The sequence below is a fragment of the Balaenoptera borealis genome (assembly GCF_965194805.1).
Source record: "Balaenoptera borealis genome assembly, chromosome: 1".
NCBI lineage: Eukaryota > Metazoa > Chordata > Mammalia > Artiodactyla > Balaenopteridae > Balaenoptera > Balaenoptera borealis.
In genome coordinates, this window is record NC_138860.1 from 119,836,048 (window position 1) to 119,861,078 (window position 25,031).

At 39.3% G+C, this 25,031-nt stretch overlaps 2 protein-coding genes across 4 annotated transcripts in view; one reads left to right on the forward strand and one right to left on the reverse strand.

Moving 5' to 3' along the window:
• The window catches only part of DNAI3 (dynein axonemal intermediate chain 3), a 101,550-nt gene extending 77,079 nt beyond the window's left edge, over positions 1-24,471 (reverse strand). For 2 of the 3 annotated variants that reach the window (XM_082408205.1, XM_082408203.1), the window contains exons 1-5: positions 24,368-24,471; positions 19,464-19,596; positions 14,146-14,311; positions 3,653-3,730; positions 3,208-3,246 (exon numbers count right to left, since the gene is read on the reverse strand). In XM_082408205.1, the coding sequence (XP_082264331.1) occupies positions 3,208-3,246; positions 3,653-3,716 (103 nt within the window). In that variant the 5' untranslated portion in view covers positions 3,717-3,730; positions 14,146-14,311; positions 19,464-19,596; positions 24,368-24,471. The remainder of the gene's footprint in view (positions 1-3,207; positions 3,247-3,652; positions 3,731-14,145; positions 14,312-19,463; positions 19,597-24,367) is intronic. The other variant, XM_082408204.1, reaches the window with a different exon arrangement.
• Positions 24,472-24,916: 445 nt separating this feature from the next.
• Positions 24,917-25,031, forward strand: part of MCOLN3 (mucolipin TRP cation channel 3) — a 35,208-nt gene continuing 35,093 nt past the window's right edge. The window contains exon 1 of the mRNA XM_082408495.1: positions 24,917-25,001. The gene's annotated coding sequence lies outside the window, so the exon portion shown is untranslated. The remainder of the gene's footprint in view (positions 25,002-25,031) is intronic.

The window sequence follows — 25,031 nt, forward strand, 5'->3', positions numbered from 1 at the left end:
CCATCTTGTTTAATGTATCATGTAAAGCTTGTGTTTCCTTATTTATTTTCCTTTTGGATGATCTGTCCATTGGTGAAAGTGGGGTGTTAAAGTCCCCTACTATGATTGTGTTACTGTCGATTTCCCCTTTTACAGCTGTTAGTATTTGCCTTATGTATTGAGGTGCTCCTATGTTGGGTGCATAAATATTTACAATTGTTATATCTTCTTCTTGGATTGATCCCTTGATCATTATGTAGTGTCCTTCTTTGTCTCTAGCAATAGTCTTTGTTTTAAAGTCTATTTTGTCTGACATGAGAATTGCTACTCCAGCTTTCTTTTGATTTCTATTTGCATGGAGTATCTTTTTCCATCCCCTCAGTTTCAGTCTGTGTGTGTCCCTAGGTCTGAAGTGGGTCTCTTGTAGACAGCATATATATGGGTCTTGTTTATGTATCCATTCAGCCAGTCTACGTCTTTTGGTTGGAGCGTTTAATCCATTTACATTTAAGGTAATTATCGATATGTATGTTTCTATTACCATTTTCTTAGTTGTTTTGGGTTTGTTATTGTAGGTCTTTTCCTTCTCTTTTGTTTCTTGCCTAGAGAAGTTCCTTTAGCATTTGTTGTAAAGCTGGTTTGGTGGTGCTGAATTCTCTTAGCTTTTGCTTGTCTGTAAAGGTTTTAATTTCTCTGTCAAATCTGAATGAGATCCTTGAAAGAAATTAAAGACGATACAAATAGATGGAGAGATATACCATGTTCTTGGATTGGAAGAATCAACATTGTGCAAATGACTATACTACCCAAAGCAATCTACAGATTCAATGCAATCCCTTTCAAACTACCACTGGCATTTTTCACAGAACTAGAACAAAAAAATTCACAGTTTGTATGGAAACACAAAGGATCCCGAATAGCCAAAGCAAACTTGAGAAAGAAAAACGGAGCTGGAGGAATCAGGCTCCCTGACTTCGGACTATACTACAAAGCTACAGCAATCAAGACAGTATGGTACTGGCACAGAAACAAATATAGATCAATGGAACAGGATAGAAAGCCCAGAGATAAACCCATGCATTTATGGTCACCTTATCTTTGATAAAGGAGGCAGGAATATATACAGTGGAGAAAAGACAGCCTCTTCAATAAGTGGTGCTGGGAAAACTGGACAGCTACATGTAAAAGAATGAAATTAGAACACTCCCTAACACCATACACAAAAATAAACTCAAAATGGATTAAAGACCTAAATGTAAAGCCAGACACTATAAAACTCTTAGAGGAAAACACAGGCAGAACACTCTATGACATAAATCACAGCAAGATCCTTTTTGACCCACCTCCTAGAGAAATGGAAATAAAAACAAAAATAAACAAATGGGACCTAATGAAACTTAAAAGCTTTTTCACAGCAAAGGAAACCATAAATAAGACGAAAAGACAGCCCTCAGAATGGGAGAAAATATTTGCAAATGAAGCAACTGACAAAGTATTAATCTCCAAAATTTACAGGCAGCTCATGCAGCTCATGCAACATCAAAAAAACAAACAACCCAATCCAAAAATGGGCAGAAGACCTAAGTAGACATTTCTCCAAAGAAGATATACAGATTGCCAACAAACAGGTGAAAGCATGCTCAACATCACTGATCATTAGAGAAATGCAAATCAAAACTGCAATGAGGTATCACCTCACACCAATCAGAATGGCCATCATCAAAAAATCCAGAAACAATAAACACTGGAGAGGGTGTGGAGGAAAGGGAACCCTCTTGCACTGTTGGTGGGAATGTAAATTGATACAACCACTATGGAGAACAGTATGGAGGTTCCTTAAAAAACTAAAAATAGAACTACCATACGACCCAGCAATCCCACTACTGGGCATATACCCTGAGAAAACCATAATTCAAAAAGATTCATGTACCACAATATTCATTGCAGCTCTATTTGCAATAGCCAGGACATGGAAGTAACCTAAGTGTCCATTGACAGATGAATGGATAAAGAAGATGTGGCACATATATATAATGAAATATTACTCAGCCATAAAAAGAAATGAAATTGAGTTATTTTTAGTGAGGTGGATGGACCTAGAGTCTGTCATACAGAGTTAAGTAAGTCAGAAAGAGAAAAACAAATACTATATGCTAACACATATATATGGAATCTAAAAAAAAAAAGGTCATGAAGAACCTAGGGGCAAGACAGGAATAAAGACACAGGCCTACTAGAGAATGGACTTGAGGATACGGGGAGGGGGAAGGGTACGCTGGGACAAAGTGAGAGAGTGGCATAGACATATATACACTACCAAACGTAAAATAGATAGCTAGTGGGAAGCAGCCGCATAGCACAGGGAGTTCAGCTCGGTGCTTTGTGACCACCTAGAGGGGTGGGATAGGGAGGGTGGGAGGGAGGGAGACGCAAGAGGGAGGGGATATGGGGATATATGTATATGTATAACTGATTCACTTTGTTATAAAGCAGAAACTAACACACCATTGTAAAGCAATTATACTCCAAGAAAGATGTTAAGAAAAAAAAAAAAAGTCAGATCATGTTACCTCTCTGCTTAAATACCGCCAACAGCTCCCCATCCTAAAAGCCAAAATCTTTACAATGACCAGCAAGGCTTTTAGAGATTCCTCCTCCCCACCTTCACTGTTTCCCCTCTGTTTCTAAACATGAAGTGCATCATCTAATGCAACTCTGAGAAAACGTTTCAACAACAACAACAAAAATAGAAGTTGTTGGAATAAGATTATTTAGCCTCTAAAAGTAGGAACCATATTAGTTCGGTTGTTTAAGTTCTAGTTTATTTGCTTAAAAATCAGCCTCTTTCCTTGAAATAGCGGAACCCCACCGTAGCGTACAGATAAATATTGCCCATGATCAGAGTTTGAAAAATACTATTATAATAAAAGTAATGATTTGCAGACAACACACTTTACAGTTATAAAAGGTCTCTCAATAATCATACAGTGTTGGATTTTTAAGGGACTTCTTGGTCCAAGTCTATTTCTCAGTTTGAAATTCTCTCTTCCACTCTTACTTTTTATTTTTTCTTTAAAAATTTTATTTTATATTCCAAATGACATGATGTAACTTTAGTCCATGCACATTTTGATCAATCATTTCAATCTGTAATATTCTCACTTGCTTATTGCATGTTAAATTGTTGTAGAACTGGGGACGTAAATTTTAAATTGTATTTCCACTTACCCATGCTCTCCATATTCACAGGTTCTGCTTCTTCACTAACTAGAATATAATAAAATGATGTCAAATTTACATTTTTGAGTCAAATATGTATCTTAGTTTACTACTATCTTCTACCAAGGCTTAAAACACAAAACATAAGGCAAATACACAGTGAGGACTTAAGCTATTTTATGAATAATTAAATAGAAACTGAATAATTGTCTTTCTTACAGAATTATCTCATAGTGATATATTTGCTATGACATTTATTATATGACATTTAATTGATATTGTAATGAAATGAATAAAAATAATAATAAATCCCCGTGTTTTGAATTCCACTTGTGTTTGACTTTATGACAGCAAAAACATTTATTTGAGACATAAAACCGTGATCGTTTTGGCTGCTAATATATGTACGAATACTAAATCCATAAAAGTCCCATTAATGAAAAAACAATCCTACCAGGTAATGTTATTTTAGTTTTGCCACGTTTTGAGCTCTTTTGTTTTTGACGTTTTGGAGCCATGGCGCTAACTTAGGCTGCATAAAGAGAGAAAATCATTAGTAAATTCTGGTTTACAGTTTCAAATAGTAAGCATTATCATTTAGTAAACATAAGAATATGTTTTCTAAGTTTTGCCCTCAGCTAAATCAACATGTATCTTCACAGAATGGGTGTTCTGTGACCACCGGTTTATTGCAACAACAGTCTTCCTAATGAGATCTTGCCATTCCAGCAGAGCCATTCAACTGAAGCACAAGGAGGTGACCTGCCAACACTTCAAGGTTTCCGCCACAGGCCCTGCCATGGAACCACAAGAGAGGACACTGGATCCCTTGCCTCCTGCTCCTGTTTCCATTCCAGGGAGCTGTTTTGCGCTGCCCTGTGCCCAGCTCCCTGGCAGGTGCCCCAGCTAAAAACACAGGCTTAAAGTCCATGGGCAGACACAGACTCACAATGTGCACATATACATAATTTTTAAATAACATAATTTAAATAGTACTTTTGTCCTAGCATATGTACATGTAACCACTGTGTCCTTATTTGCACTGTCAGAGAATACCTCCAAAGGTTTGCTATGGAATTACTCATCAATTCTGACAGGACATAGTATGGCCAAGATCACTGCTGTGACACTAAATCCTTGTCATCTCCTCAATGATCAGCTGTGTCCCATCTTGTTAAATGATTAGGAGTGTGATTTCAGGAGTCTGACCAGCAGGGTTTAAAAACAGACTCTACTCTTTTTCAATATACTTTTTTTTTTATTGGGATATGGTTGTTTTACAATGTTGTGTTAGTTTCTGCTGTACAATGAAGTGAATCAACTATATGTATACATATATCCCCTCCCTCTTGGACCTCCCTACTACCCCCCACCCCCCAACCCACCCATCTAGATCACCACAGGGCACCAAGCTGACCTCCCTGTGCTATACAGCAGGTTCCCACTAGCTATGTATTTTACACATGGTAGTATATATATGTCAATCCTAATCTCCCAATTCATCCCACTCCCCCTCCCTCCTCTGTGTCCACACATTCATTTTCTATGTCTGCATCTCTGTTCCTGCTCTGCAAATTGGTTCATCTGTATCATTTTTCTAGATTTCACATATATGCGTTAATATATGTTTTCTCTTTCTGACTTACTTCACTATGTATAACAGGCTCTAGGTCCATCCACATCTCTACAAATGACCCAATTTCGTTTCTTTTTATGGCTGAGTAATATTCCATTGTATGTATGTGCCACATCTTCTTTATCCATTCATCTGTCGATGGACATTTAGGTTGCTTCCATGTCCTGGCTACTGTAAATAGTACTGCAATGAACACTGGGGTACATGTGTCTTTTTGAATTATGGTTTTCTCAGGGTATATGCCCAGAAATGGGATTGCTTGGTCATATGGTAGTTCTATTTTTAGTTTTTTAAGGAACCTCCGTACTGTTCTCCACAGTGGCTGTATCAATTTACATTCCCACCAACAGTGCAAGAGGGTTCCCTTTCTCCACACCCTCTCCAACATTTATTGTTTGTAGATTTTTTGATATTGGCCATTTTGACCCGTGTAAGGTGATACCTCATTGTAGTTTTGACTTGCATTTCTCTAATAATTAGTGATGCTGAGCATCTTTTCATGTGTCTCTTGGTCATCTGTATGCCTTCTTTTTTTTTTTTTTTAAGAAATTCACGTTCTTTTATTTATTTATTTATTTATTTATTTATTTATGACTGTGTTGAGTCTTCGTTTCTGTGCGAGGGCTTTCTCTAGTTGCGGCAAGTGGGGACCACTCTTCATTGCGGTGCGCGGGCCTCTCACCATTGCGGCCTCTCTTGATGCGGAGCACAGGCTCCAGACGCGCAGGCTCAGTAATTGTGGCTCACGGGCCCAGTTGCTCCGTGGCATGTGGGATCTTCCCAGACCAGGGCTCGAACCCGTGTCCCCTGCATTGGCAGGCAGATTCTCAACCACTGCGCCACCAGGGAAGCCCATCTGTATGCCTTCTTTGGAGAAGCGTTTATTTAGGTCTTCTGCCCTTTTTTTTTTTTATAGAATTGCCATTACATGATGCTATCTTTTATTTTTAATTTAATTTAATTTAATTTAATTTAATTTATTTTTGTCTATGTTGGGTCTTCGTTTCTGTGCGAGGGTTTTCTCTAGTTGCGGCAAGCGGGGGCCACTCTTCATCGCGGTGCGTGGGCCTTACACTATCGCGGCCTCTCTTGTTGCGGAGAACAGGCTCCAGACACGCAGGCTCGGTAATTGTGGCTCACGGGCCCAGTTGCTCTGTGGCATGTGGGATCTTCCCAGACCAGGGCTCGAACCCGTGTCCCCTGCATTAGCAGGCAGATTCTCAACCACTGCACCACCAGGGAAGCCCCTTCTGCCCATTTTTTGATTGGGTTGTTTTTTTGATATTGAGCTGCATGAGCTAAAAACAGACTCTACTTTTTACCAGCTTAGTGACCCTAGGCAAATTATGTACCTTCTAAGCCTCAGTGTATTCATCTGTCTAATGGGGATAATAATAAAACCTACCTCACAGGGTAGGGTGTTAGGAATTAATGAGAAAAAGTTGCATCATCATCAACTCAGTCATCTGAGACTGGTTTGCCTCATTTTAATAAGCCAACCCCAGGTGGAATATTATTTCATAGCCCACAGTCAAAATATCACATGTATTGCTTTATACCTAGTCCCTTGATTACTAAATCTTGACTAAAGTGTGGGTGTGTGTGTCTGTGTGTTTGTGTATATACACTGTTCCCTTCAGATTTTTCACATGTATTTTTTCAAATGGCAATAATGATTTTAGTAATAATATTCTCATGTTTATTGCATACTGCTATGTGCCTGGCACAGCTCTAACTACTTTACCTGCATTTTTTATTTAATTTTAACCACTCTTTTAGATAGGCATTTTATTAATACTATGATATTCATGCTCATTTTATGATGTGAAAACAGAGGCCCCAAGAGGTCAGGTAATTTGCCTGAGGGGATGTGTAAACAGCGGATGGTGGAGTCAGGGGTGACCCCAAGCAATCTGGCTCCAGTGTCCATGCTCTTAACCTTTGTATGAGACTATCCCTTGGATTTCAGTGATAAATATTTACTGTGTTTCATTACAAATGAAGCTATTTAAAAGTATTGTTTTTACCTAGAAAGGTATGATTTTATTATTTAATCAGCATTTTATGATTCTGACAATTAAGGAATTTCTACTTTTTAAACATTATGCAATGGACGGCTCTGATCCAACATTTCAGCCTGTCAAGTGTCCTTCATCCCACTTCCCAGACTTAGTGTAATTTCAAATCTTGAACCTAATCTGTTTTCTCAGAAGATTCTTTATCAATGTACCCATCTCCATACTCTATTTCAGCTGTATTTGACTTAAAATACACAAAAACACTGTGAAGGTCACCCAAACCCACCCTACATGTGCACGCGCACACACACACACACACACACACACACACACACACACACGGTCACCCCACCACCACTATTTATTCCGCAAATATTTATTGAGTGACTTTAATGTGCCAGATAATTTCCTAGGTGTTAAGACTACAGCTGTGAAAAAATAGGCAAAACCCCTGCCCTGATAGAGCTTATGTCCTAGTGGGGAGAGAGCAAAGAAAGAAGCAAAATAACTGGTACTTCAGATGGCGATAAATATTACGGAGAAAAATCAAGTAGGAAGGGGAGAGGGAGTGTAGGAGTGGGAGGTCACAATCAGGGAAGACCTCACTTAAATAACGTTGGAGCAAAGACCTAAGAGAAGGGAGGGAGCCAGAAATACAGATATCTAGGGAAAAAAAGGGTATTTCCAGGCAGAGGGAATGGTAAGTGTAAAGGTTCTGGGGCAAGAGTATGCTTGGCACTTTTAAGAAAACACGAGATGGCTGGAGTGGAGTGATTGAGGGGAAGACTAGGAGGTGAAGTTGATCAGAGAGGTAAAGGGGGTATATATTACAGTAAGTCCTCTACATACGAACGCGTTCTGTCCCGAGAGCGCATCCTTAAGTCCAATTTTGTTCGCAAGTCCAACAGAGTTAGCCTAGGTACCCAACTAACACAATCGGCTATATAGTACCGTACTGTAATAGGTTTATAATACTTTTCACACAAATAATACATTAAAAAAAACACAAAAAATTAAAAAAATGTTTAATCTTATAGTACAGTACCTTGAAAAGTACAGTAGTACAGTACAACAGCTGGCCTACAGGGGCATATTTGCATCTTTTAAAGTTTGCAACCTGAAGGTTCATATGTAGGGGATTCACTGCAGTCAGCTTTGCTGTAGTAACAAATGCCCTTTAACTCTCAGTAACATGCAACAGTAAACATTTATTTCTTCCCATGTTCTGCATTATGGCTGTGGGTGAGTTGCTGCTTCAAGTCTTGTTCTGGGACACAGGCTGAAGGAGCAATGCCTATCTGACACACACTACTTTCATGGCAGAAGAAAAAGTGAGAACTAATAGAACCGCATGATGTTTTCTGAATCTTCTCCTTGGCACTGGCACACTGTCCTTTTTTCTGCTCACTTCCATTGGCTCAAGCAACTCACACAGCCAATCCTGATAATGGGAGAAGAATGTATACTTGCATAGGAATGGGTCGGAATGTGTGATCCTCTTAAAAGGAAGGTAGGTAATAGGGGCAATTATATAATATACCACAAGTGAGGTAGGTCCTGGATAAGGACTTTGGGTTTTACTCTGAATGAGGTGGGGAGCTTTGAATGGTTTTGAGCTGGGGAGTTACTTTACTTGACCTGACTCACATTTTAAGGACCACTATGGCTGCTATGTCTCGAAGACTGTAGCAAGGAAAGGGCTGAAGCAGAAAATCCAATTAAGAGACAAGTCAATAATCCAAGAGAGAGATGATGGCAGTTTAGATCAGGGAGGTGAGAGTGGGACGGAAAAAGTGATTGGATTCAGGGTATATTTTGTAAGTAGAGCCAACAGGATTTACTGATGACATGGATGTAGGGTCTGAGAGAAAGAAAGAGATCAAGGATGACTTCAGTGAGTTCTGCTTAAGGAAATGAAAGTATGGGGTTGCTGTTTATTGAGATGGGGATCCCCTGGGAAGAACAGATTTGAAAGGGAAGATCAGGAGTTCAATTTGGGGCATGTTAAATTAGACCATAAACTGGACTATAAACTCTGGACGGATGGGGGTTGTGTTTTCTTTCCTATTATTGTAACCTCTGTACCTGACAAATGTATCAATACATACTGAGAAAAATCGTTAACTTAGTGATTCCCTGGTCCTCCCTTCCCCCCTTCCACTCTTAGTTTGTGAATTTCCAGTCTGAACAAAAGGCTTTCGCCTAATGGCCTGTGGAATAACCTGTATGCATGCTTTATTAGTTTTCTATTGCTGCTGTAACAAATTATCGCAAACTTAGTGTCTTAAAACAACACAAATTTTTTATCTTATAGTTCTGTAGTTCCAAAGTTTGGCATGGATCTCACTGGGCTAAAATCAACGTGTCAGGGCTTCCCTGATGGAGCAGTGGTTAAGAATCAGCCTGCCAATGCAGGGGACATGGGTTCAAGCCCTGGTCTGGGAAGATCCCACATGCTGCAGAGCAAGTAAGCTCGTGCGCCACAACTACTGAGCCTGCGCTCTAGAGCCCGCCAGCCACAACTACTGAAGCCCGCGCGCCTAGAGTCCGTGCTCCACAACAAGAGAAGCCACTTCAATGAGAAGCCCACGCACTGCAACGAAGAGTAGACCCCGCTCGCCGCAACTAGAGAAAACCCGCGTGCAGCAATGAAGACACAACACAGCCAAAAATAAAAATAAATAAATTAAAGAATAAATAAATAAAATAAAATAAAATCACCGTGTCAACAAGGCTGCATTCCATTCTTTTTAGAGGCTTTAAGGGAGAATCTTGCCTTATCTCCTTGCCTTTTCCTACTTCTGGAGGCCCCCATCATTTCTCGGCTTGTAGTTCCTCTTCCTACATCTTCAAAGCCAGCAATGGTGGGTTAAGTCCTTCTCGCATAGTGTACTCAGATCTTCATTTCGTCCACCCTCCTCCACTTTTAAGAACACTTGTGATTACCTTGGACTCACCTCGATAATAAAGGATAACCTCTCTATTTTAAGGTTGGCTAATTAGCAATTTTAATGTCATTTGCAACCTTAACTCTTCTTTGCCATGTGTAGTAAAATATTCACAGGTTCAGGGATTACCAGATGCTGCTTGAATATATAGGTATCAGTTTAACACAATCATCCCAAGAAATAGTCAAAATAATCACATGTGCCCAGTTCATTTCAAATGTTGCTATTAAATGATGTGGGTAATTTGGTTACTTCCAATTTTGGGGGAAAACAAAGTTAATTTTCCAGCAGTATATCAGGTGACAAAATTGGAACAAACATTAAATGTGTGCTGCCTTACCAGAACAGTTCATTTACTACTTTCGCAAATATTAATTAACTCCCATGTCTAAAATATTGACTAGTGACCAAGGAAAAGGGAAGATCAGGTTGTTCTACAGGCTTTTAGAGGTCCTAATCCTTCTTAATTAAAAAGCACAATATCTAAGTTGCTAGGCAGATGGAAAAATTCATTAGCTGAGGTCAGCCTGGGAAAAACAGTCTAAACTAAAAGAAAATGGCTAGCTTGGGAGTACCTACCTTATATTGTATTTGTGTTTCAGGCAAAATTTTATAGTTTATTTTAGTAACTGCACATAACAAAAGCCCTGCCAACACTGTGCCTAGAAAATAAATCACTTTTAATTACAAATATCAAAATCAAATGAATAATGTAGTCCTGTATTAATTTCAATAAACACACTTAACTATTCAAGGTTTATTTTTTTGTGCAGATTTTCCTTTTAAAAACAAATCCCAAATAAAAGATTTGAAATTACAGCAGGTCTTACTAAATTTTTTTCATAAAACTAATGGCATATTTCATGCCATTGTGCTATATTATATTTTCCAAAATTTTCCCATTAAATTGACTGCTAAAAGGTCATGAAAGATTTTCAGGGAATTCCCTGGTGGTCCAGTCTTTAGGACTCCGTGCTTTCACTGCGGAGGGCCTGGGTTCTATCCCTGGTCGGGGAACTAAGATCCTGCAAGTTGTGTGGCACAGCCAAAAATAAATTTTTTTTAATACAGATATCACTCTACTAAGATTACACTGAAATGCTCATTTTTCCTTTTCCAAACTGAAGTAAATTCATTATGATTAACAGTAGCAGAAGAGATACTTCATCTATTCCTGAAATAAAAGTTATGCCTACCACAGGGGCTTGTACTACAGCTGGTTTTCAAAGCCACCATAGCTGACTGAATTTCAAAACAGAATTTATGAAAGATAATACTTACAAATATTTAAGCATTCCATTTAAATATTGTTGATATTAAAACCGTCTATTTTCTTTGCAAATTAACTCACCCATTCCAGAATACCTTTTTTGCTAGCAGTGTACCAAAGGACACATTTTTTACCTTCCACACTAATAGCAAAAGACGTTAGGGGGGTAACAAAAGAAATGAGTTCAGTGGGCCCTCCTCCACATCTGCGGGTTCCACAATCTTGGATTCAACCCACCTTGGATCAAAAATATTGAGAAAAAAATTCCAGAAAGTTCCAAAATGCAAAACTTGTATTTGCCATGCACTGACAATTATTTACATATAATTTACATTGTATTAGGTATTACAAGTAATCTAGAGATGATTTAAAGTATGCAGGAGGGTGTACGTAGGTTATGCAAATACTACACCATTTTATATAAGTACCCTCAGATTTTGGTATCTATGGGGGGCCTGAAACCAATCCCATCCCCGGGGATAATGAGGGACACCTGCACTGGGTAAATGCTCCGTGTAACAGTTCAAAACCTGTAATGTCACTCCACTGACTATGAGGAACATTGCATTCAGAGCTGTCCATGACCTGGTTCCAAACTAACTTTCAAGACCTGCTTGTGACTGTGTTTTTTTATGAGGCTTCTATTATTCAGGAGGATAAGTATTGCAGATGCAGGGATAAGTGATACGAATTATAACTGACATAATGCAGTGATTTAAACAGTTATTAGCTTCCTCTCTTCACTTTTCTGCTGTATTGCACACGCCTGTTTCCATGTTCCCATTTGTTACCTGTATGCGTGTGTGGCTTACTCCTAGCCATGAGATCTTTAATTCTAAGACCTGTAGCACTGGTACCTTATCTTCACCTAGCGTCTTCCTAAGAAAGTATTACTTCCTTGAGTCTTCTTCAATTAGCTGACCTTGTCTAGGTGGCCGTCATCCTCTTTATCCTCTTTTATCTTCCCAAAGTATTTGTAAGCTCATCATGTTTGCCTCCCATCTTTTTTTTTTTTTTTAAATAAAGATTTAAAATAAGATCCAAGATTAACGTCTTGGGATTCTTGTAAGAATGTCTCCAAGAACTGCTGCTTCTTGGTCAATCTCCACCAAGACCCTGATTAAGCTTCAAGGTTCTCCTGGGTTCTTCTGCCATCTTCTGAGAAGGACACGACACCCACCCTCCAGAGATAACTGTTCCTACAATATTTGTTAGTCTTCTCTTCTTGTTTCTCCCCTTATAACCTACTCCCATTCTTTTCTAAGATTAGATATTTACTTATTTAAGTAGATGCTAAATCATCACTTTTCTCTTTGAAATATCCCCTGAATTCCAAGCTCTCCTCTCCCATAGCATCCTCTGGCTTAGGCCTTCAACATGTTCTTCTATACCAGGAGTTCCTAACTATTTTGTGCCATGAATCCCTTTGGCAGCCTGGTGAAGCCCATGCATCAAATAAAAACATGGGATTACAAGGGAGACAGATGATATTGAAATACAGTTATGAAAGTATTTTAAAAATTATGAAATAGTAATTTATGTGCTTCTTTATTAGTAAATTAAATAAGATATAGCAGTGGTTCTAATTACTGCCTTAATTTTGAAGAAGTGATGAGCATAAATAATATATCTATAACATCCATGATATATGAAAAGAGTTATAATTTCTTTTGGTGACAAAGTCACAGGTTCCGCTAATACTACTGTGGTTTGTTACCAAATGCATACATTTCAATTAGCAGTTAGTAAAAATAAACACGTAAGTTTTTTCTAACCGCAGATTTCTCTCTCCCCACCCTTCGACAAGATCGTGAACATTTAGTTTACCTTCCTGCCTCTGTTCCAACCAGAACAGTCACCCACAGGGCATGCCTTCAGAGTTCTCTTTCTAAAATGCAGATCTTAACAAGTCACTTTCCTGTATACTAGGGAATACAACGTGGGTCCCTATCATTCATAGAGGCATTCTCCTGCAGTAGTACAGAAATGGAATTCATTTGAAATGCAAATTTCCTGGACTTCCACTGCAATTCTGCAGATCTGGGTGAGCCTGGAACACTGCATTTTAAAAATCACTATGAGGAAGTCTTGCACCAGTGGTCCACAGACCAGACTTTGCAGAACATGATAGAGTCCAAACTTGTAAGCATCACCTTTAACACCCTTCACAGTCTGCCTCGCCACACCTACCCTTCCAGTTCTACTCCGGCCTCACAGAATTACTATCCATTCTCCAAACCGAGGGGGAGAATGACCTTCCTTCCCCACCCCTCCTGCTCCACACGATGCACACATTTCTCTGTTTGCTTAAATCTTACTCATTCTTAAAGGCTCAACTCCAATATGACTTTCTCTCTGAAGCCTCTGCAACTTTCTCACTCAGGCTGATACAATCTTGTTTCCCCTGACAATTTCTAATCATGCTGTACTGTAGTTAATTATGCCAGGCTTCTGCAAAGGCAGAGGGCCCCAAACTCAGAGCTGCCTGAAAGATAGTTGTGAATTCATTTAGCACTCAGCATACACTGTGGAGAAGGAGAGAGAAATTACTGAGCAGCAATCAGGTCCTGCGGGTCAATAGAGGAATAAGACAAGTCCTTACTTTCAAAGGGCTAATGTTCCCCTGTTCATCTTCTTCACTCTTCATATACTCCAGCCCTTTCTTAAGTCCTGAAGTCATCTAATTACTTCAGCTCACATTAATCATTTCTTCTTTGATGTCCTATACCAGGATCATACTGTTTTCCTTTTCATCCAACCATCCACCCATTCATCCACCCAGTATTTATTGAGTTTCTACTATGTGCCAGGCAATGTGATAGGTACTGGGAATGTAAAACCTGTGAACAGGTACCTGCCCTCAAAGTTCTTAAGAGTGTCAACTGCTCTCTCATTGATATTTTTGTCTCCTGGCTAGGCTGGAAGTTCTTTGAAGGCAGAGAAAGTTTTGTACATTTTTGTAGTCTTCACTGCATCTAGTACCTCGCTGGCACAGCGAGTGATGCAAACGCCTTTGAAAGAGTAAGTGAAATACTTGTTTTCCAAGCCTCCTTTCCCACTCAGAGCTCCCCTTACCTGATACTGCTAAACTGAAGGAAAAAGAAGCCTCTTTGCAATACCCTGGAGAAAAATTCCTTCGGGAGCTGGAGATGGGATTTTGATTCTCCTCTCACAGAAAAGCAAGTCCCAAGAACACAAACTGCAGTTCCCCCGGCTGACTGTTGCCGTGACGCATCCGTTGCTAAGAGAAAAGAGGTTAGTCCTCTGCTGAGATTGACAAAGCAGCCTCACCAATAAAATGCCCGCTTCCTAACAGTCTCTTTCAGAGCAGGCTTGTGATTGGTTGCTATGATGCTGACAGGAACTGGAACGAAGTCCGCAGTTTCCCCCTAGCAAGGGAGTTGTATCGAGGGCTGCAGCCTGGCCTGACTCCAGGGCCGTCAGGCTTAGTCCATGCCTCGCACCAAGAGCAACCGTAATCAAAGGAGAACCCTTCTAGGGTGTGGTCTCCAGCAGCAGAGAGTGAAGGGTGAGATGAAGATTTAGGGCTGCTGCTCTGTTTACCCCAGCTACTACCTGGGGCCGCCCCAGGAGCCTGCCCTAGATTCCCGTCTGAGCGAAAATCCGGCTCGATTGGGTGTCGTGATATCCTAGAACTTATAATGTGTTATATTTTTTTCTTGCTAAAATAACTCTTGTATAGAGTTTGAGACAAACTGGCAGTATGAATCTCAGGTAAGAAGATTAAATCCCTCAGCAAAACAAAAATTAATTTTATCTATGATCATGGGTCCTATGGGATTCTTACAGTCAAGCTCATCTCCCTGAAGTTACCCGCCCTCCCCTCCTTTAAAAAATAATTAAAACTGCCTAATTTGTAATCTGGCAGAATTTAATAAAGTAATTCAATTGACTGCTGTAATTGGTCTAAATTAATTTTTTACACCCAAGTTAAACGAAAATATTTGGCAATAGGCTTATAGATTCATAACATATCTGAAATTTAATGACCCTAAATAAGATGCTTTTACATGGTGTGTAGGAAGATCATGTACATTCTTTCAAATATCTGAAGAATTTGTGCTTGCAAAATGCAAATAAATGTTACTAAAGAAATCATTAAAAAAATAAAACTGGGAGGAGGATTTATCATTGTGACATTGTGAAAACCTTTCGCCAGGCTCTTCCACTTTCGGACACTGACAGGTTAGTTTTCCCCTGGCCTCAGCCCTGAAGTCTTCTTTTCTTACTCTTTGCACTCTCCTGGCGTCATCATAGCTATTCCCCTTAGCTTTAACCATCCTCCAAACATATCGGTGACTTCCATTTCTATACTCTCAGCCTAGTACATCTCTTAAATTCCAGATTTGAAATTCCACTGAATTTCTTGGATATATCCAAACATGTCTATCTTAGTTCATGGTGTTTAGTAGTTGCTAAATAAAGATATTGAGTGAATAAGTGAATAAAGATATTGAATAAATAATTACTATATCAGAGGTATCACAGTTTAGCAGAAGCAAAAATCAACTTATTATCTTTCACGTGTCTTTCAGGTATCTTTGGGAAACTTTTTTAACTTCTTTGTCTTCTACCTTAGGTAACAGTACGCACTGTCCATTATTTTGCAAAGCAAGAAATCTGAGTCATCCATGATTCCTACCACCCACAGTCAACATGTTACTAAATCCTGTCATTTTCCTTTTCTAAATTATCTCTCGAATAATCCATTTCTTCTTAGCGATCTTCACTGCCTCTGACTTATTTTAGGTGGTAATAATGGTCTCTTGACTTGTTCTGCCTCTTCCTCTCTAATTTATTTGCTACGGTGCCATGGAGTGTTCTGAAACAGAGATTCAATCCTGTTATCACCCTGTTTACATATTTCAATCTGGCATATGAAACCTGGTACAAATAGGGTTCTGAAGGATACCTTAAAGATATCTGGAAGATAATGAGTTATGTTTCTAACCTCACTTCCTGCCTCTCGCCTCAACTCAACCCACGTTTTAGCACAGCGTTTCTCAACTGAACCCCTTAAGAGCCGAGAGGCATGAAACCATAGGGGCTGGGGGTTCGTAACAGGCTGATAGTAAGAGGGGTTACAGCTTGAAATAGACTTCTGCAACTGAGATATATTTGTTTCATACAAAGAATTCATGAGGTTTTTGTATTCTGCTCCACAATGTGTTCATGTTTGTTTTCATTTTTTAATATGTCTAAAATCCTTATTCAATTGTATCTCAATAAACTGGGAAGAAAGGTCTAAAATTACTATTAACTAAAACTGACATAAAATTGAATAAACTCAAAGAAGCCTCAGGCAGCTGTGACATGCTCATCCTGTGACTTTCCACAGCTCCTGGCACTCTGCTGCACAGGCCCGAGGGGTTTGTGTGTCCCAGGATGAGAGGTGGCGGAGCTCTGGTTATGCAGAGCCCTTGACTGCTCCTTAAAGATGCCTTGCCCTTCGTTATTTGGTGAGCTCCTATTTATTTTTCAAGACCCAACTCAAATATCATCCTCTCTGAAAGCCATCCAGACACCCAACAGAATTAGTCATTTTTTTCTCTGTTTTTCCATTAGAGCAAGTATTACATTGTGTTGCGATGGCTTGTTGATATGGAGGTCCCCCCACTGGATTTTAGGGCAGGGATGGTGTCTCATTCCTTTCTATCTCCATTGCTTAGCACAGTATCTGACATGGGTATTTAATATATGTTGAATCATTTAATTGATTGACTGTTCTTGAAAGCAAATCTAGAAGGAGCTCTCTAACAAAAATTTCTTTGTATTCTTCCAAAGAATTTCCTTTTCTTAAAAAGATTCATAATCCATTGCAGTCAGATTTAAGGAAGTAATATTATGACCTTGTGACTTGGATGACAAACCAAATCATCTTTACAGACACAACAAAGGGATGTCCATTTGGAGGAATGAGTCATAAATCCCGATACCAAGAAAGTTAGAAATCAAATGGAAAATGTTTAGTAATTTCTTCATTTTACAAATTCAAATTATAAATGAATGACCCAACATCCGTTCTTTCATGGGAGTGGTCAGAAACAAAACATCCCCATGGTGGGTAGTGAACACTTCTATGCTCTTCCAGGGGATGCTGAGTTAAATTTGCCTGAAATTTGAAGATATTTAAAAATTAGTTTTAGTTTTATTAGTTGAGTGAAAATGTAATGAGTCAAGAAGCTGTTACTGAAGATACTTCTCTGATGATTTAAGGACATCTTGATAAGTTTTAGATTGGGTTTACAGAAGGGTAATCTGACAAATTAAATATGAGATGGCTTTTTACTACTTATTACTTTAGTGCTTGACTCCCTCACCCCTTTTAAGAATTTTTTTTTATAAGAGTTAGTTCAGAAACTAGGGCTTGAGGACCCTGAATAGGAATCTTCATGCCTTTTGTTTGTCTGCATCAGTATGCCTGGGAGCGAGAGAGGGTGGGAGAGAAGGAAGCGTCTCTGTTTGAGCCCCAAGTTGCTGGGAATGTGACATGTTTGCACAGTGCTTGGGGAAACTATCATAACCTACTACATGAGGAACTGAGGAGCATCCCAGAAGAGTACTCAGCTTCAGAAATGAGAAAATAGACAAAAAAGTCTGACCTGGGAACAAAGCTTTAGCTATTGGAGGAGAGGACCAATTGTGGCAATTCTAGAAAAAAAATGAACTAAAACTTCAATAAGAAATGGGGGGGACTTCCCTGGTGGCGCAGTGGTTAAGAATTCGCCTGCCAAAGCAGGGGACAAGGGTTCGAGCCCTGGTCCAGGAAGATCCCACATGCTGCAGAGCAACTAAGCCCGTGCGCCACAACTACTGAGCCTGCGCTCTAGAGCCCGTGAGCCACAACTACTGAGCCCGCATGCCACAACTACTGAAGCCTGTGTGCTTAGAGCCCATGCTCTGCAACAAGAGAAGCCACCACAATGAGAAACCTGCACACCACAACGAAGAGTAGCCTCCGAGGGCTCGCCTCAACTGCAGAAAGCCCGCACAGAGCAACGAAGAGCCAACGCAGCCAAAAATAAATAAATAAATAAATAAGTGAAACATATTAAAAAAAAAAAAGAGACAGTGAAATATCAGTTCTACATGTATAATGATTAAGGACAGTATTATTTAAAGTGTCCTAATGGTAATAAAGTTAGAAAATTATGTTGGAGCCTAAATTTGTCACTTTCTGGATAAGTAACATCAGACAAGCTGTTAAACTCTCTATACCTCAGTTTTACATCTGCAAAATATGGGATAATAATGCTTCCCTCAGAGACAAGTCAGATAAAGGGTGAGAGCAACCACACTGCTGCCGTAAATGGCATTCTTCAAAAGAGATGAAACTTCCCCGTAGTGAATTGGAAATACGTTGTCAGTTAGTTCAGGTTTCCACAGGGGACTTTGTACATACCAGGACAGAGATAAAATTGATGCTTCCCTCCACCAAGTAGACAGTTTCAGATTTGAAATAAAATCTATGTTGAATATTTTTGCCATATGAGGGTACAAATCACAAGGTTTAAACAAAAGGCAATGTTGCCACCCCTGAGTTCAGCCAGTTTTAATATTTAAATTTTGAACAGTTCAATATGTTCCCAATAACAATTTATTTAGAAATAACTAGTTTAGAAAATTGTGTTTAATACGTTATTTCAAATGTACAGAAAGAGTATACATGTTTGTTAGTGGAAATCAGTTTTTCCCTATTTCCACTAGATATATGGTAAAATACAATTTTAAAGAATATTAGTATGAAGGGATGCCAGATTATTAGCCTATCCAGACTACCCACAGATCTTAATCTGTTCCTTCCCCACAGTACTGCCATTAAAAAGGCCAGCACAGTGCCTCAAACATGGTACATGCTCAATGAACAGTTGTTGAATTAAAATTATCTGAAATTCTCTTCAAAGTGAATGATAGACATTGCCTCCGCCATTTGGTGACAATTAAAGGTAGGTCTGAATACTCAACTGTCTGCTAGACATTTCCACTCAAATGTCTAATACAGAGTTATCCAACGTGTGCCCCTCAGATCAGAACCAGCCAGGAAATATTTGTTTCTAGTTTACCCCTCCACGAAATATTTGCTACCTGTCTACAACAAAAGAAGTACAGAAATTGAAAGTGCTTAAAGACTTTCTAGCATTTTTAATAGAGTAACTGTTTTATGTTACATATGAACAAAACTGGTTTGTATTCTAAATGTCTTTATTGCATTTTCTAGCAATTTATTTGTACTGTATTTCACATAAGCATCAGTCTGCGAAAGAAACGGAAACAAAACCAAATCAAGTCGCCTCCAACAGACAGTCTGCAAAGCACTTAACAGACATTTCAAACACATGTTCAAAACTGAACTCCTGATTCTCTCCACTCACCTGCTCATCCTGCTGTCTTCTTCACCTCAATTGATGGCCACTCCATTTTTACGGTTACTCAGGCAAAAACCCAAGGGTCATCCTTTGACTCCTTTGCTTCCATCTTTCACCCTTTTGGGATATGTTTTCAACACTGCAATCAGAGGGATACACTTGTAAAACGTAAGTCAAATCATGCCAATCGTCTGTTCAAAACCCTCCAAAGGCTCCCATTTCACTCTGTGTAAAAGCCAAAGTCCAAAGTCCTCACAATGGCCTACAAGATCCAGCTTAACCTGGCCCCTGTTACTAGGCTCATTTCCTACCACTCTTGCCTGTGGCTCACACCTCTGCAGGCACACTGGCCTCCTTGGGTTACTCGAATACACTAGGCAGGCTCCTGATCCGCACTGACTGTTCCCTCTGCCTGGAACACTTAAACCAGATCTCCTTCATGTTTTTGCTAAAACGTTAACTTCTCAGTGAGGCCTACCGCCACCATATTTAAAATGGCAACTTCTCCTCATTCCCTTTTCTCTGCTTGATTTTTTTCTGATAGTATTTATCACCTTCTGAAACACTCTATAATTTACTCATTACAGTCATTGACTGTTTTTGCCCGCTAAACTCTAAACTCTACAAGGTCAGAAGTTTCTGTCTTTTTCATTGCTGCATCCCCAGTGCCTAAATCTATGTTTGCCATATAGAAGGTGCACCATGTACTGTTCATTAAATAGTTTGGAACAAGCACTTTGGGGAGTAATTGAGCAGTAGCTATTAAAACTGAAAATGTATATATCCTATAATCCAGCAATTCTACTCCTGGATATTTACCCTAGAGGAACTCTTACACACATGCGTGAGGAAATGGTTCACAGATGTTCACTGCAGAATTTTTTTGTAATGGCAAAAGATGGAAACAACCTAAATGTCCATTAGTAGGGAAATGGATAGAATGCTATGGTGTAGTCAATAAATTGCCATAAAACTGCTAAAATAAACAAACTTGAATGGATATAGCTCAGAAAATAGTGAGGTAAATGTTGAAGACTACATGCAGAGCAGTGCCATCTTTGTGAACAAAAACATGCATAAACTATTTCTGTTTATTATGGGTACATGTATGTAAGAAAAATATTACAAATGAACTATTGAGATGATTCACACCAATTCATGACAGAAGGTTCCATTAGGGGAGGGATTGTTAATTTTACAATGTTTTATTTCTTATAAGATAAAAAGACTGGAAACAAAATAAAATGTAAAATTTGTTGCATTTGAGGTTGTGGATATTGAGTGAGATTAATATTTATTTTTTTTGTACTTTTCTGTATTTGAAATTTTCTCAGTTAAAAAAAATTGTCTTCTAGACTTTAAGATCTTTAAGAGCTGGAAGTGTGTTTTATTCATATTCCTATCCATAGTACCTAATACTCTTACTAGAATTTAGGAGGTCCTCAAGAAATACTTGAATATATACGTATTGAATAAATAAACATTTTAATTTAAAAAAAGAGGAGGAATTAAGGGGTAAAGAAGATGAATGGCACAGATGTAAAAAGAAAGGTAAGAAATATTTTGGATTGACATAGCATGACTTAATACTCATGCTACCTAAGACTCTCAGCTGCCCTATGTTACTGTGAAACAGACAGGATTTTTGAGATGGCAAGAAGATAAAGATGTGAAAAAAGCTCTCTTCCATCCATCAGTTACCAAGAATGCTGTAGGGATTCATTGGTTATTGTAGTAGTGTTTCCAAATTCCCAGAAGAAATCAACCTTTGAGATTCAGGAACAAAAAGAAAAAAAATGGAATTCCTGAAATAATAACTTATTTTGCATTTTTCATAACTTTTTTTTACATGTTTTTAAAATATGATGAGTAAACATAATAAGCAATTTATTATTTATTATAGGGTTATACTAAAAGTTCCAGAAGTTTCTTTCTGTTTTAAAAAATATAATAATAAAAGTGTCATTTATTATTTTTATGAACCAATATGTTGGACAAGGTGGTATATTTCAGTTACGTGCTACCTGTTACAGATATTTCATAATAAAAATCATTAAAAAAGGGAAGCATTAATGCAAAATAAATTCTAAATAAAAATCATTTTTAAAGATAAAAAGCAAAAATATTTAATATTTAAAAAGTTATTCTTCAAATGACAATTTAAAACACATACAACATTAATAGACTTATCCAATAGATTTGATCTTTGTTTTGTGACAAATGAGAGAAAATTCCTCTTATTCTGTATTTGATGTTGGTTCAGCTGTTAAAAGTGCTTCTAAAAGTATTATCAGATTGGGCATTAGGGCATATGTTGCTTTTCAAAAGCTCATTTACTGTTTTCACAATGAAAATATTTGGTCTGTTTTACAAAGAACTATATACTTCAGTGATCTGGAAAATGCAGCAAACAGGATTAGATAATGTTCAAACAATGTAACACTTGGACCTCCTAGCAAGATCAATAGTGTTACATAGAAATATGTTGAAATCACCAATTTATGAAGCTATTTCGCTTGCAAAATGTCATTTCTTGAAATACCATCCACAGGATTAGCACAACGTATTCTATGTATATAATTATTAATTATATACATATATACTAAAATTAATTATATAAATATATATTAAACATATTACTATTTATGTTATTTGTAAAAGTGCTCAATAACACAATTTATAACATGACAAAAATTACAAGCAAGATGGACTGCTTAGATATTAACTGTTTCTAATATGTTCCTGTCATGCTTCCAGAAAAGTTGACATTAATTTTTGACTCTGCATGTCAAGGTTTCCTGTCTTCCTTTTGACTTGATGTCAGTATATTGCTTTGAGCCAATAATATCACTATGATGATTGTCAAGGTTTAATTTTCCCCTTTATATTGTTTTGGCACCTTTGTCAAAAATCAATTGACTGTATCTATGTAGGAATCTATTTCTGGACCCACTAGTCTGTTCCATTCCATTTTATTTTTATATGTCTCTTTTCATAAACACCAAGCTGTCATGCTTGAAGACCTTTATAATAAGTCTTGAAATCAGGTAGGGTAAGTCCTCCAATTTTGTCCTTATTTTTAATATTTATTTATTTATTTATTTAATGTATTTATTTGGTTGTGCCAAGTCTTAGTTGCAGCAGGTGGGTTCCTTAGTGGCAGCTCGCTGGCCCCTTAGTTGTGGCTTACTGGCTCCTTAGTTGGCAGCATGTATGTGGGATCTAGTTCCCTGACCAGGGATCGAACCCAGGCCCCCTGCATTGGGAGCATGGAGTCTCAAAACACTGCGTCACCAAGAAAGTCTCCTGCCTTTATTTTTAAAAATTGCTTTGGTTATTCTAGGTTCTTTGCATTTCCATAGAAATTTAGAATTAGCTTGTCAATATGCATAAAGCAGCTTGCTGGAATTTTGATTGAGATTGGGTTGAATCTATAAATGAACTTGGTGAGAACTGACATCTTAATAATACTGAGTCTTGCAATCCATGAACATAGTTGATTTTTTCATTAATTTAGATTTTCCAAAAATATGCCAGGCACAGCAATGGGTGCTTTACATGCATCCAATTAATTAAAATTCATCATTCCTTTTTTTAGGCAAATTATACCCGGAAGGAACCGGGGAAGGTGGAGAGGTTAAGTAATTCCCTGAGGTCAGGCAGTAGGTGTCATAGAAGGGAATGTGGGCCCCCAGCTGTCTGACGCCTGGCTTTTTCTATTCACCAGTCTACTTAACTCAGCTCTAACTAGGGCCATCACTTATGCCTGCAAACCTTTCTAAAGTTCAGATTGTTCCTGAACAATCAAGCATTTCAAACTCCCACCATCACTGTTATGGTAAGGAGATAGTATTAAATCATGTGGAGGCATATGGGCATAAGAGATTAAATTACATTTTCCAAATTGCACCTGAGGTTTGAATGTGCCAATTATACACTTTTGACTACCTTGTTCACAGCACTTGGAATTCAGGTTTATGAACAGCATAAAACTCTTGTACCCCATTGCAAGAAAAGATATTCCCATTTATAAAGTATCCACACCAATTATCCTGGCTTAGGATTTGGAAAAGGTTTTGTAAAATATCTAAAAGCTCTTGATATAATCTGAGTAATTACCTGTTATGGAAATTCAGTGACCTTTACAAACTTGCCCATGGCCAAAAAAAGAAAGAAAGAAATCAATGAAAACAAATCCAAATTGGTTGTCATTAAAAGTAATCAAAGTTCCTGATCTATTCCTGATGAGTTTAATTTAAAAAAAAAAAGAATTTATGAAAAAAAGGTTATGGTTGGAGATCTACTCTTAAATAAATATTCAGTGACACTTATTAAAGTGTCCATTCAGAGAGTTACAAGGACCGCTGCAATGGGATTTTACAGTGGAGGAGAGAGAGGGGGCTCAACCCCTAATATAGCATGGGCAAGTGGGAATTTGTAGATTAGGGGTCAAAGGACGGAAAATTACTCAAAGAAAACAATAGGGCTAAGGGGAGTTTTGGCTACACTGACCTTGCAGGATTCTTGCTGAAAAAGGGCCAGGATGATCAGACGTCACCTGGGGAGTGGTGAAGGGCGAGGAACCTGATCACATATTGGAGGGGTGGGAGGGGTGTGGGGTGGTTCAAGTTAGACTGACTTAGCAGGGTTCTTGCTAAAAGCGGATTTTACAAGAAAGTGCACACGTGAGCCTAAGAGAAGGATTCAGAAGCCTGACCGCAGTCTGGCCAAGCAAAGAACCTTTACTTCGAGTGTTTCCAGTCACATTTGTTTTAAGAGCTTTCCCAGGGCTCTTTCAGACCCGGGATTCAGTCTAGAAGAGTCTAGTCAACAGTCCACTAATTTCATAGCAATTCTCCCAAACTGGAAGGCCTAGAGAGGGTACAAGGCTCATGCTTGAAAAATCTTACCCTTCCTGATTTCTTTGTATACAAAACGTAGAAGGCTGAAGGAGAGGACTGCGCGCTCACCCGCTTCCAGGCACTTTACCCCCAGCCTGTCTCTTTTAACCCCGCGAGCAGAGAGTGGAAGCCGGGAACTCACGCACTCGCACCTCCCGGGTCCGCAGCTCTTGGGCAGCCCGAGAAACCCGAGGAGGGTGGAGCGGGTCGCCTTACGGGTACAGCGAGGGGAGCGAAGGGAGAGAGGCGCCCAGAGAACGGCGACAGCGCCTGGCTCCTTCAGGCGGCCTCCTTCGCCTCAAGTCCTGAAAGACGGCTCCAGAAAGGGCGTGGAAGGGAGCGGAGCGCTGCGGCGGAGGGTCACGGGTTCAATCGGCCGGAGGAGGGAGGATGCCAAGGGCGGCGGCTCCCGACCGCCGGGCTCACGTCGGGCCCCGGGCTGAGCTGAGCCTCAGAGGCTTCTAGGGCTGCTCACCGGCCGCGGACAGAAGGCCGCCCCCACGCTCACCAGCCGGCGCCCAGCTTCCCCCTCCGCGCGCCGCGGCCGCAGGTGAGCCGAGCCCCGAAGCGCCCGGAGGCATCAGGTGTCGCGGGAACGGCGCCCGCGGCGCGAAGGGAGAGCCCGCGACGTCTCAAGCCGTCGGTGAGACACGGCGGGAGGGTCGGGCCCCGG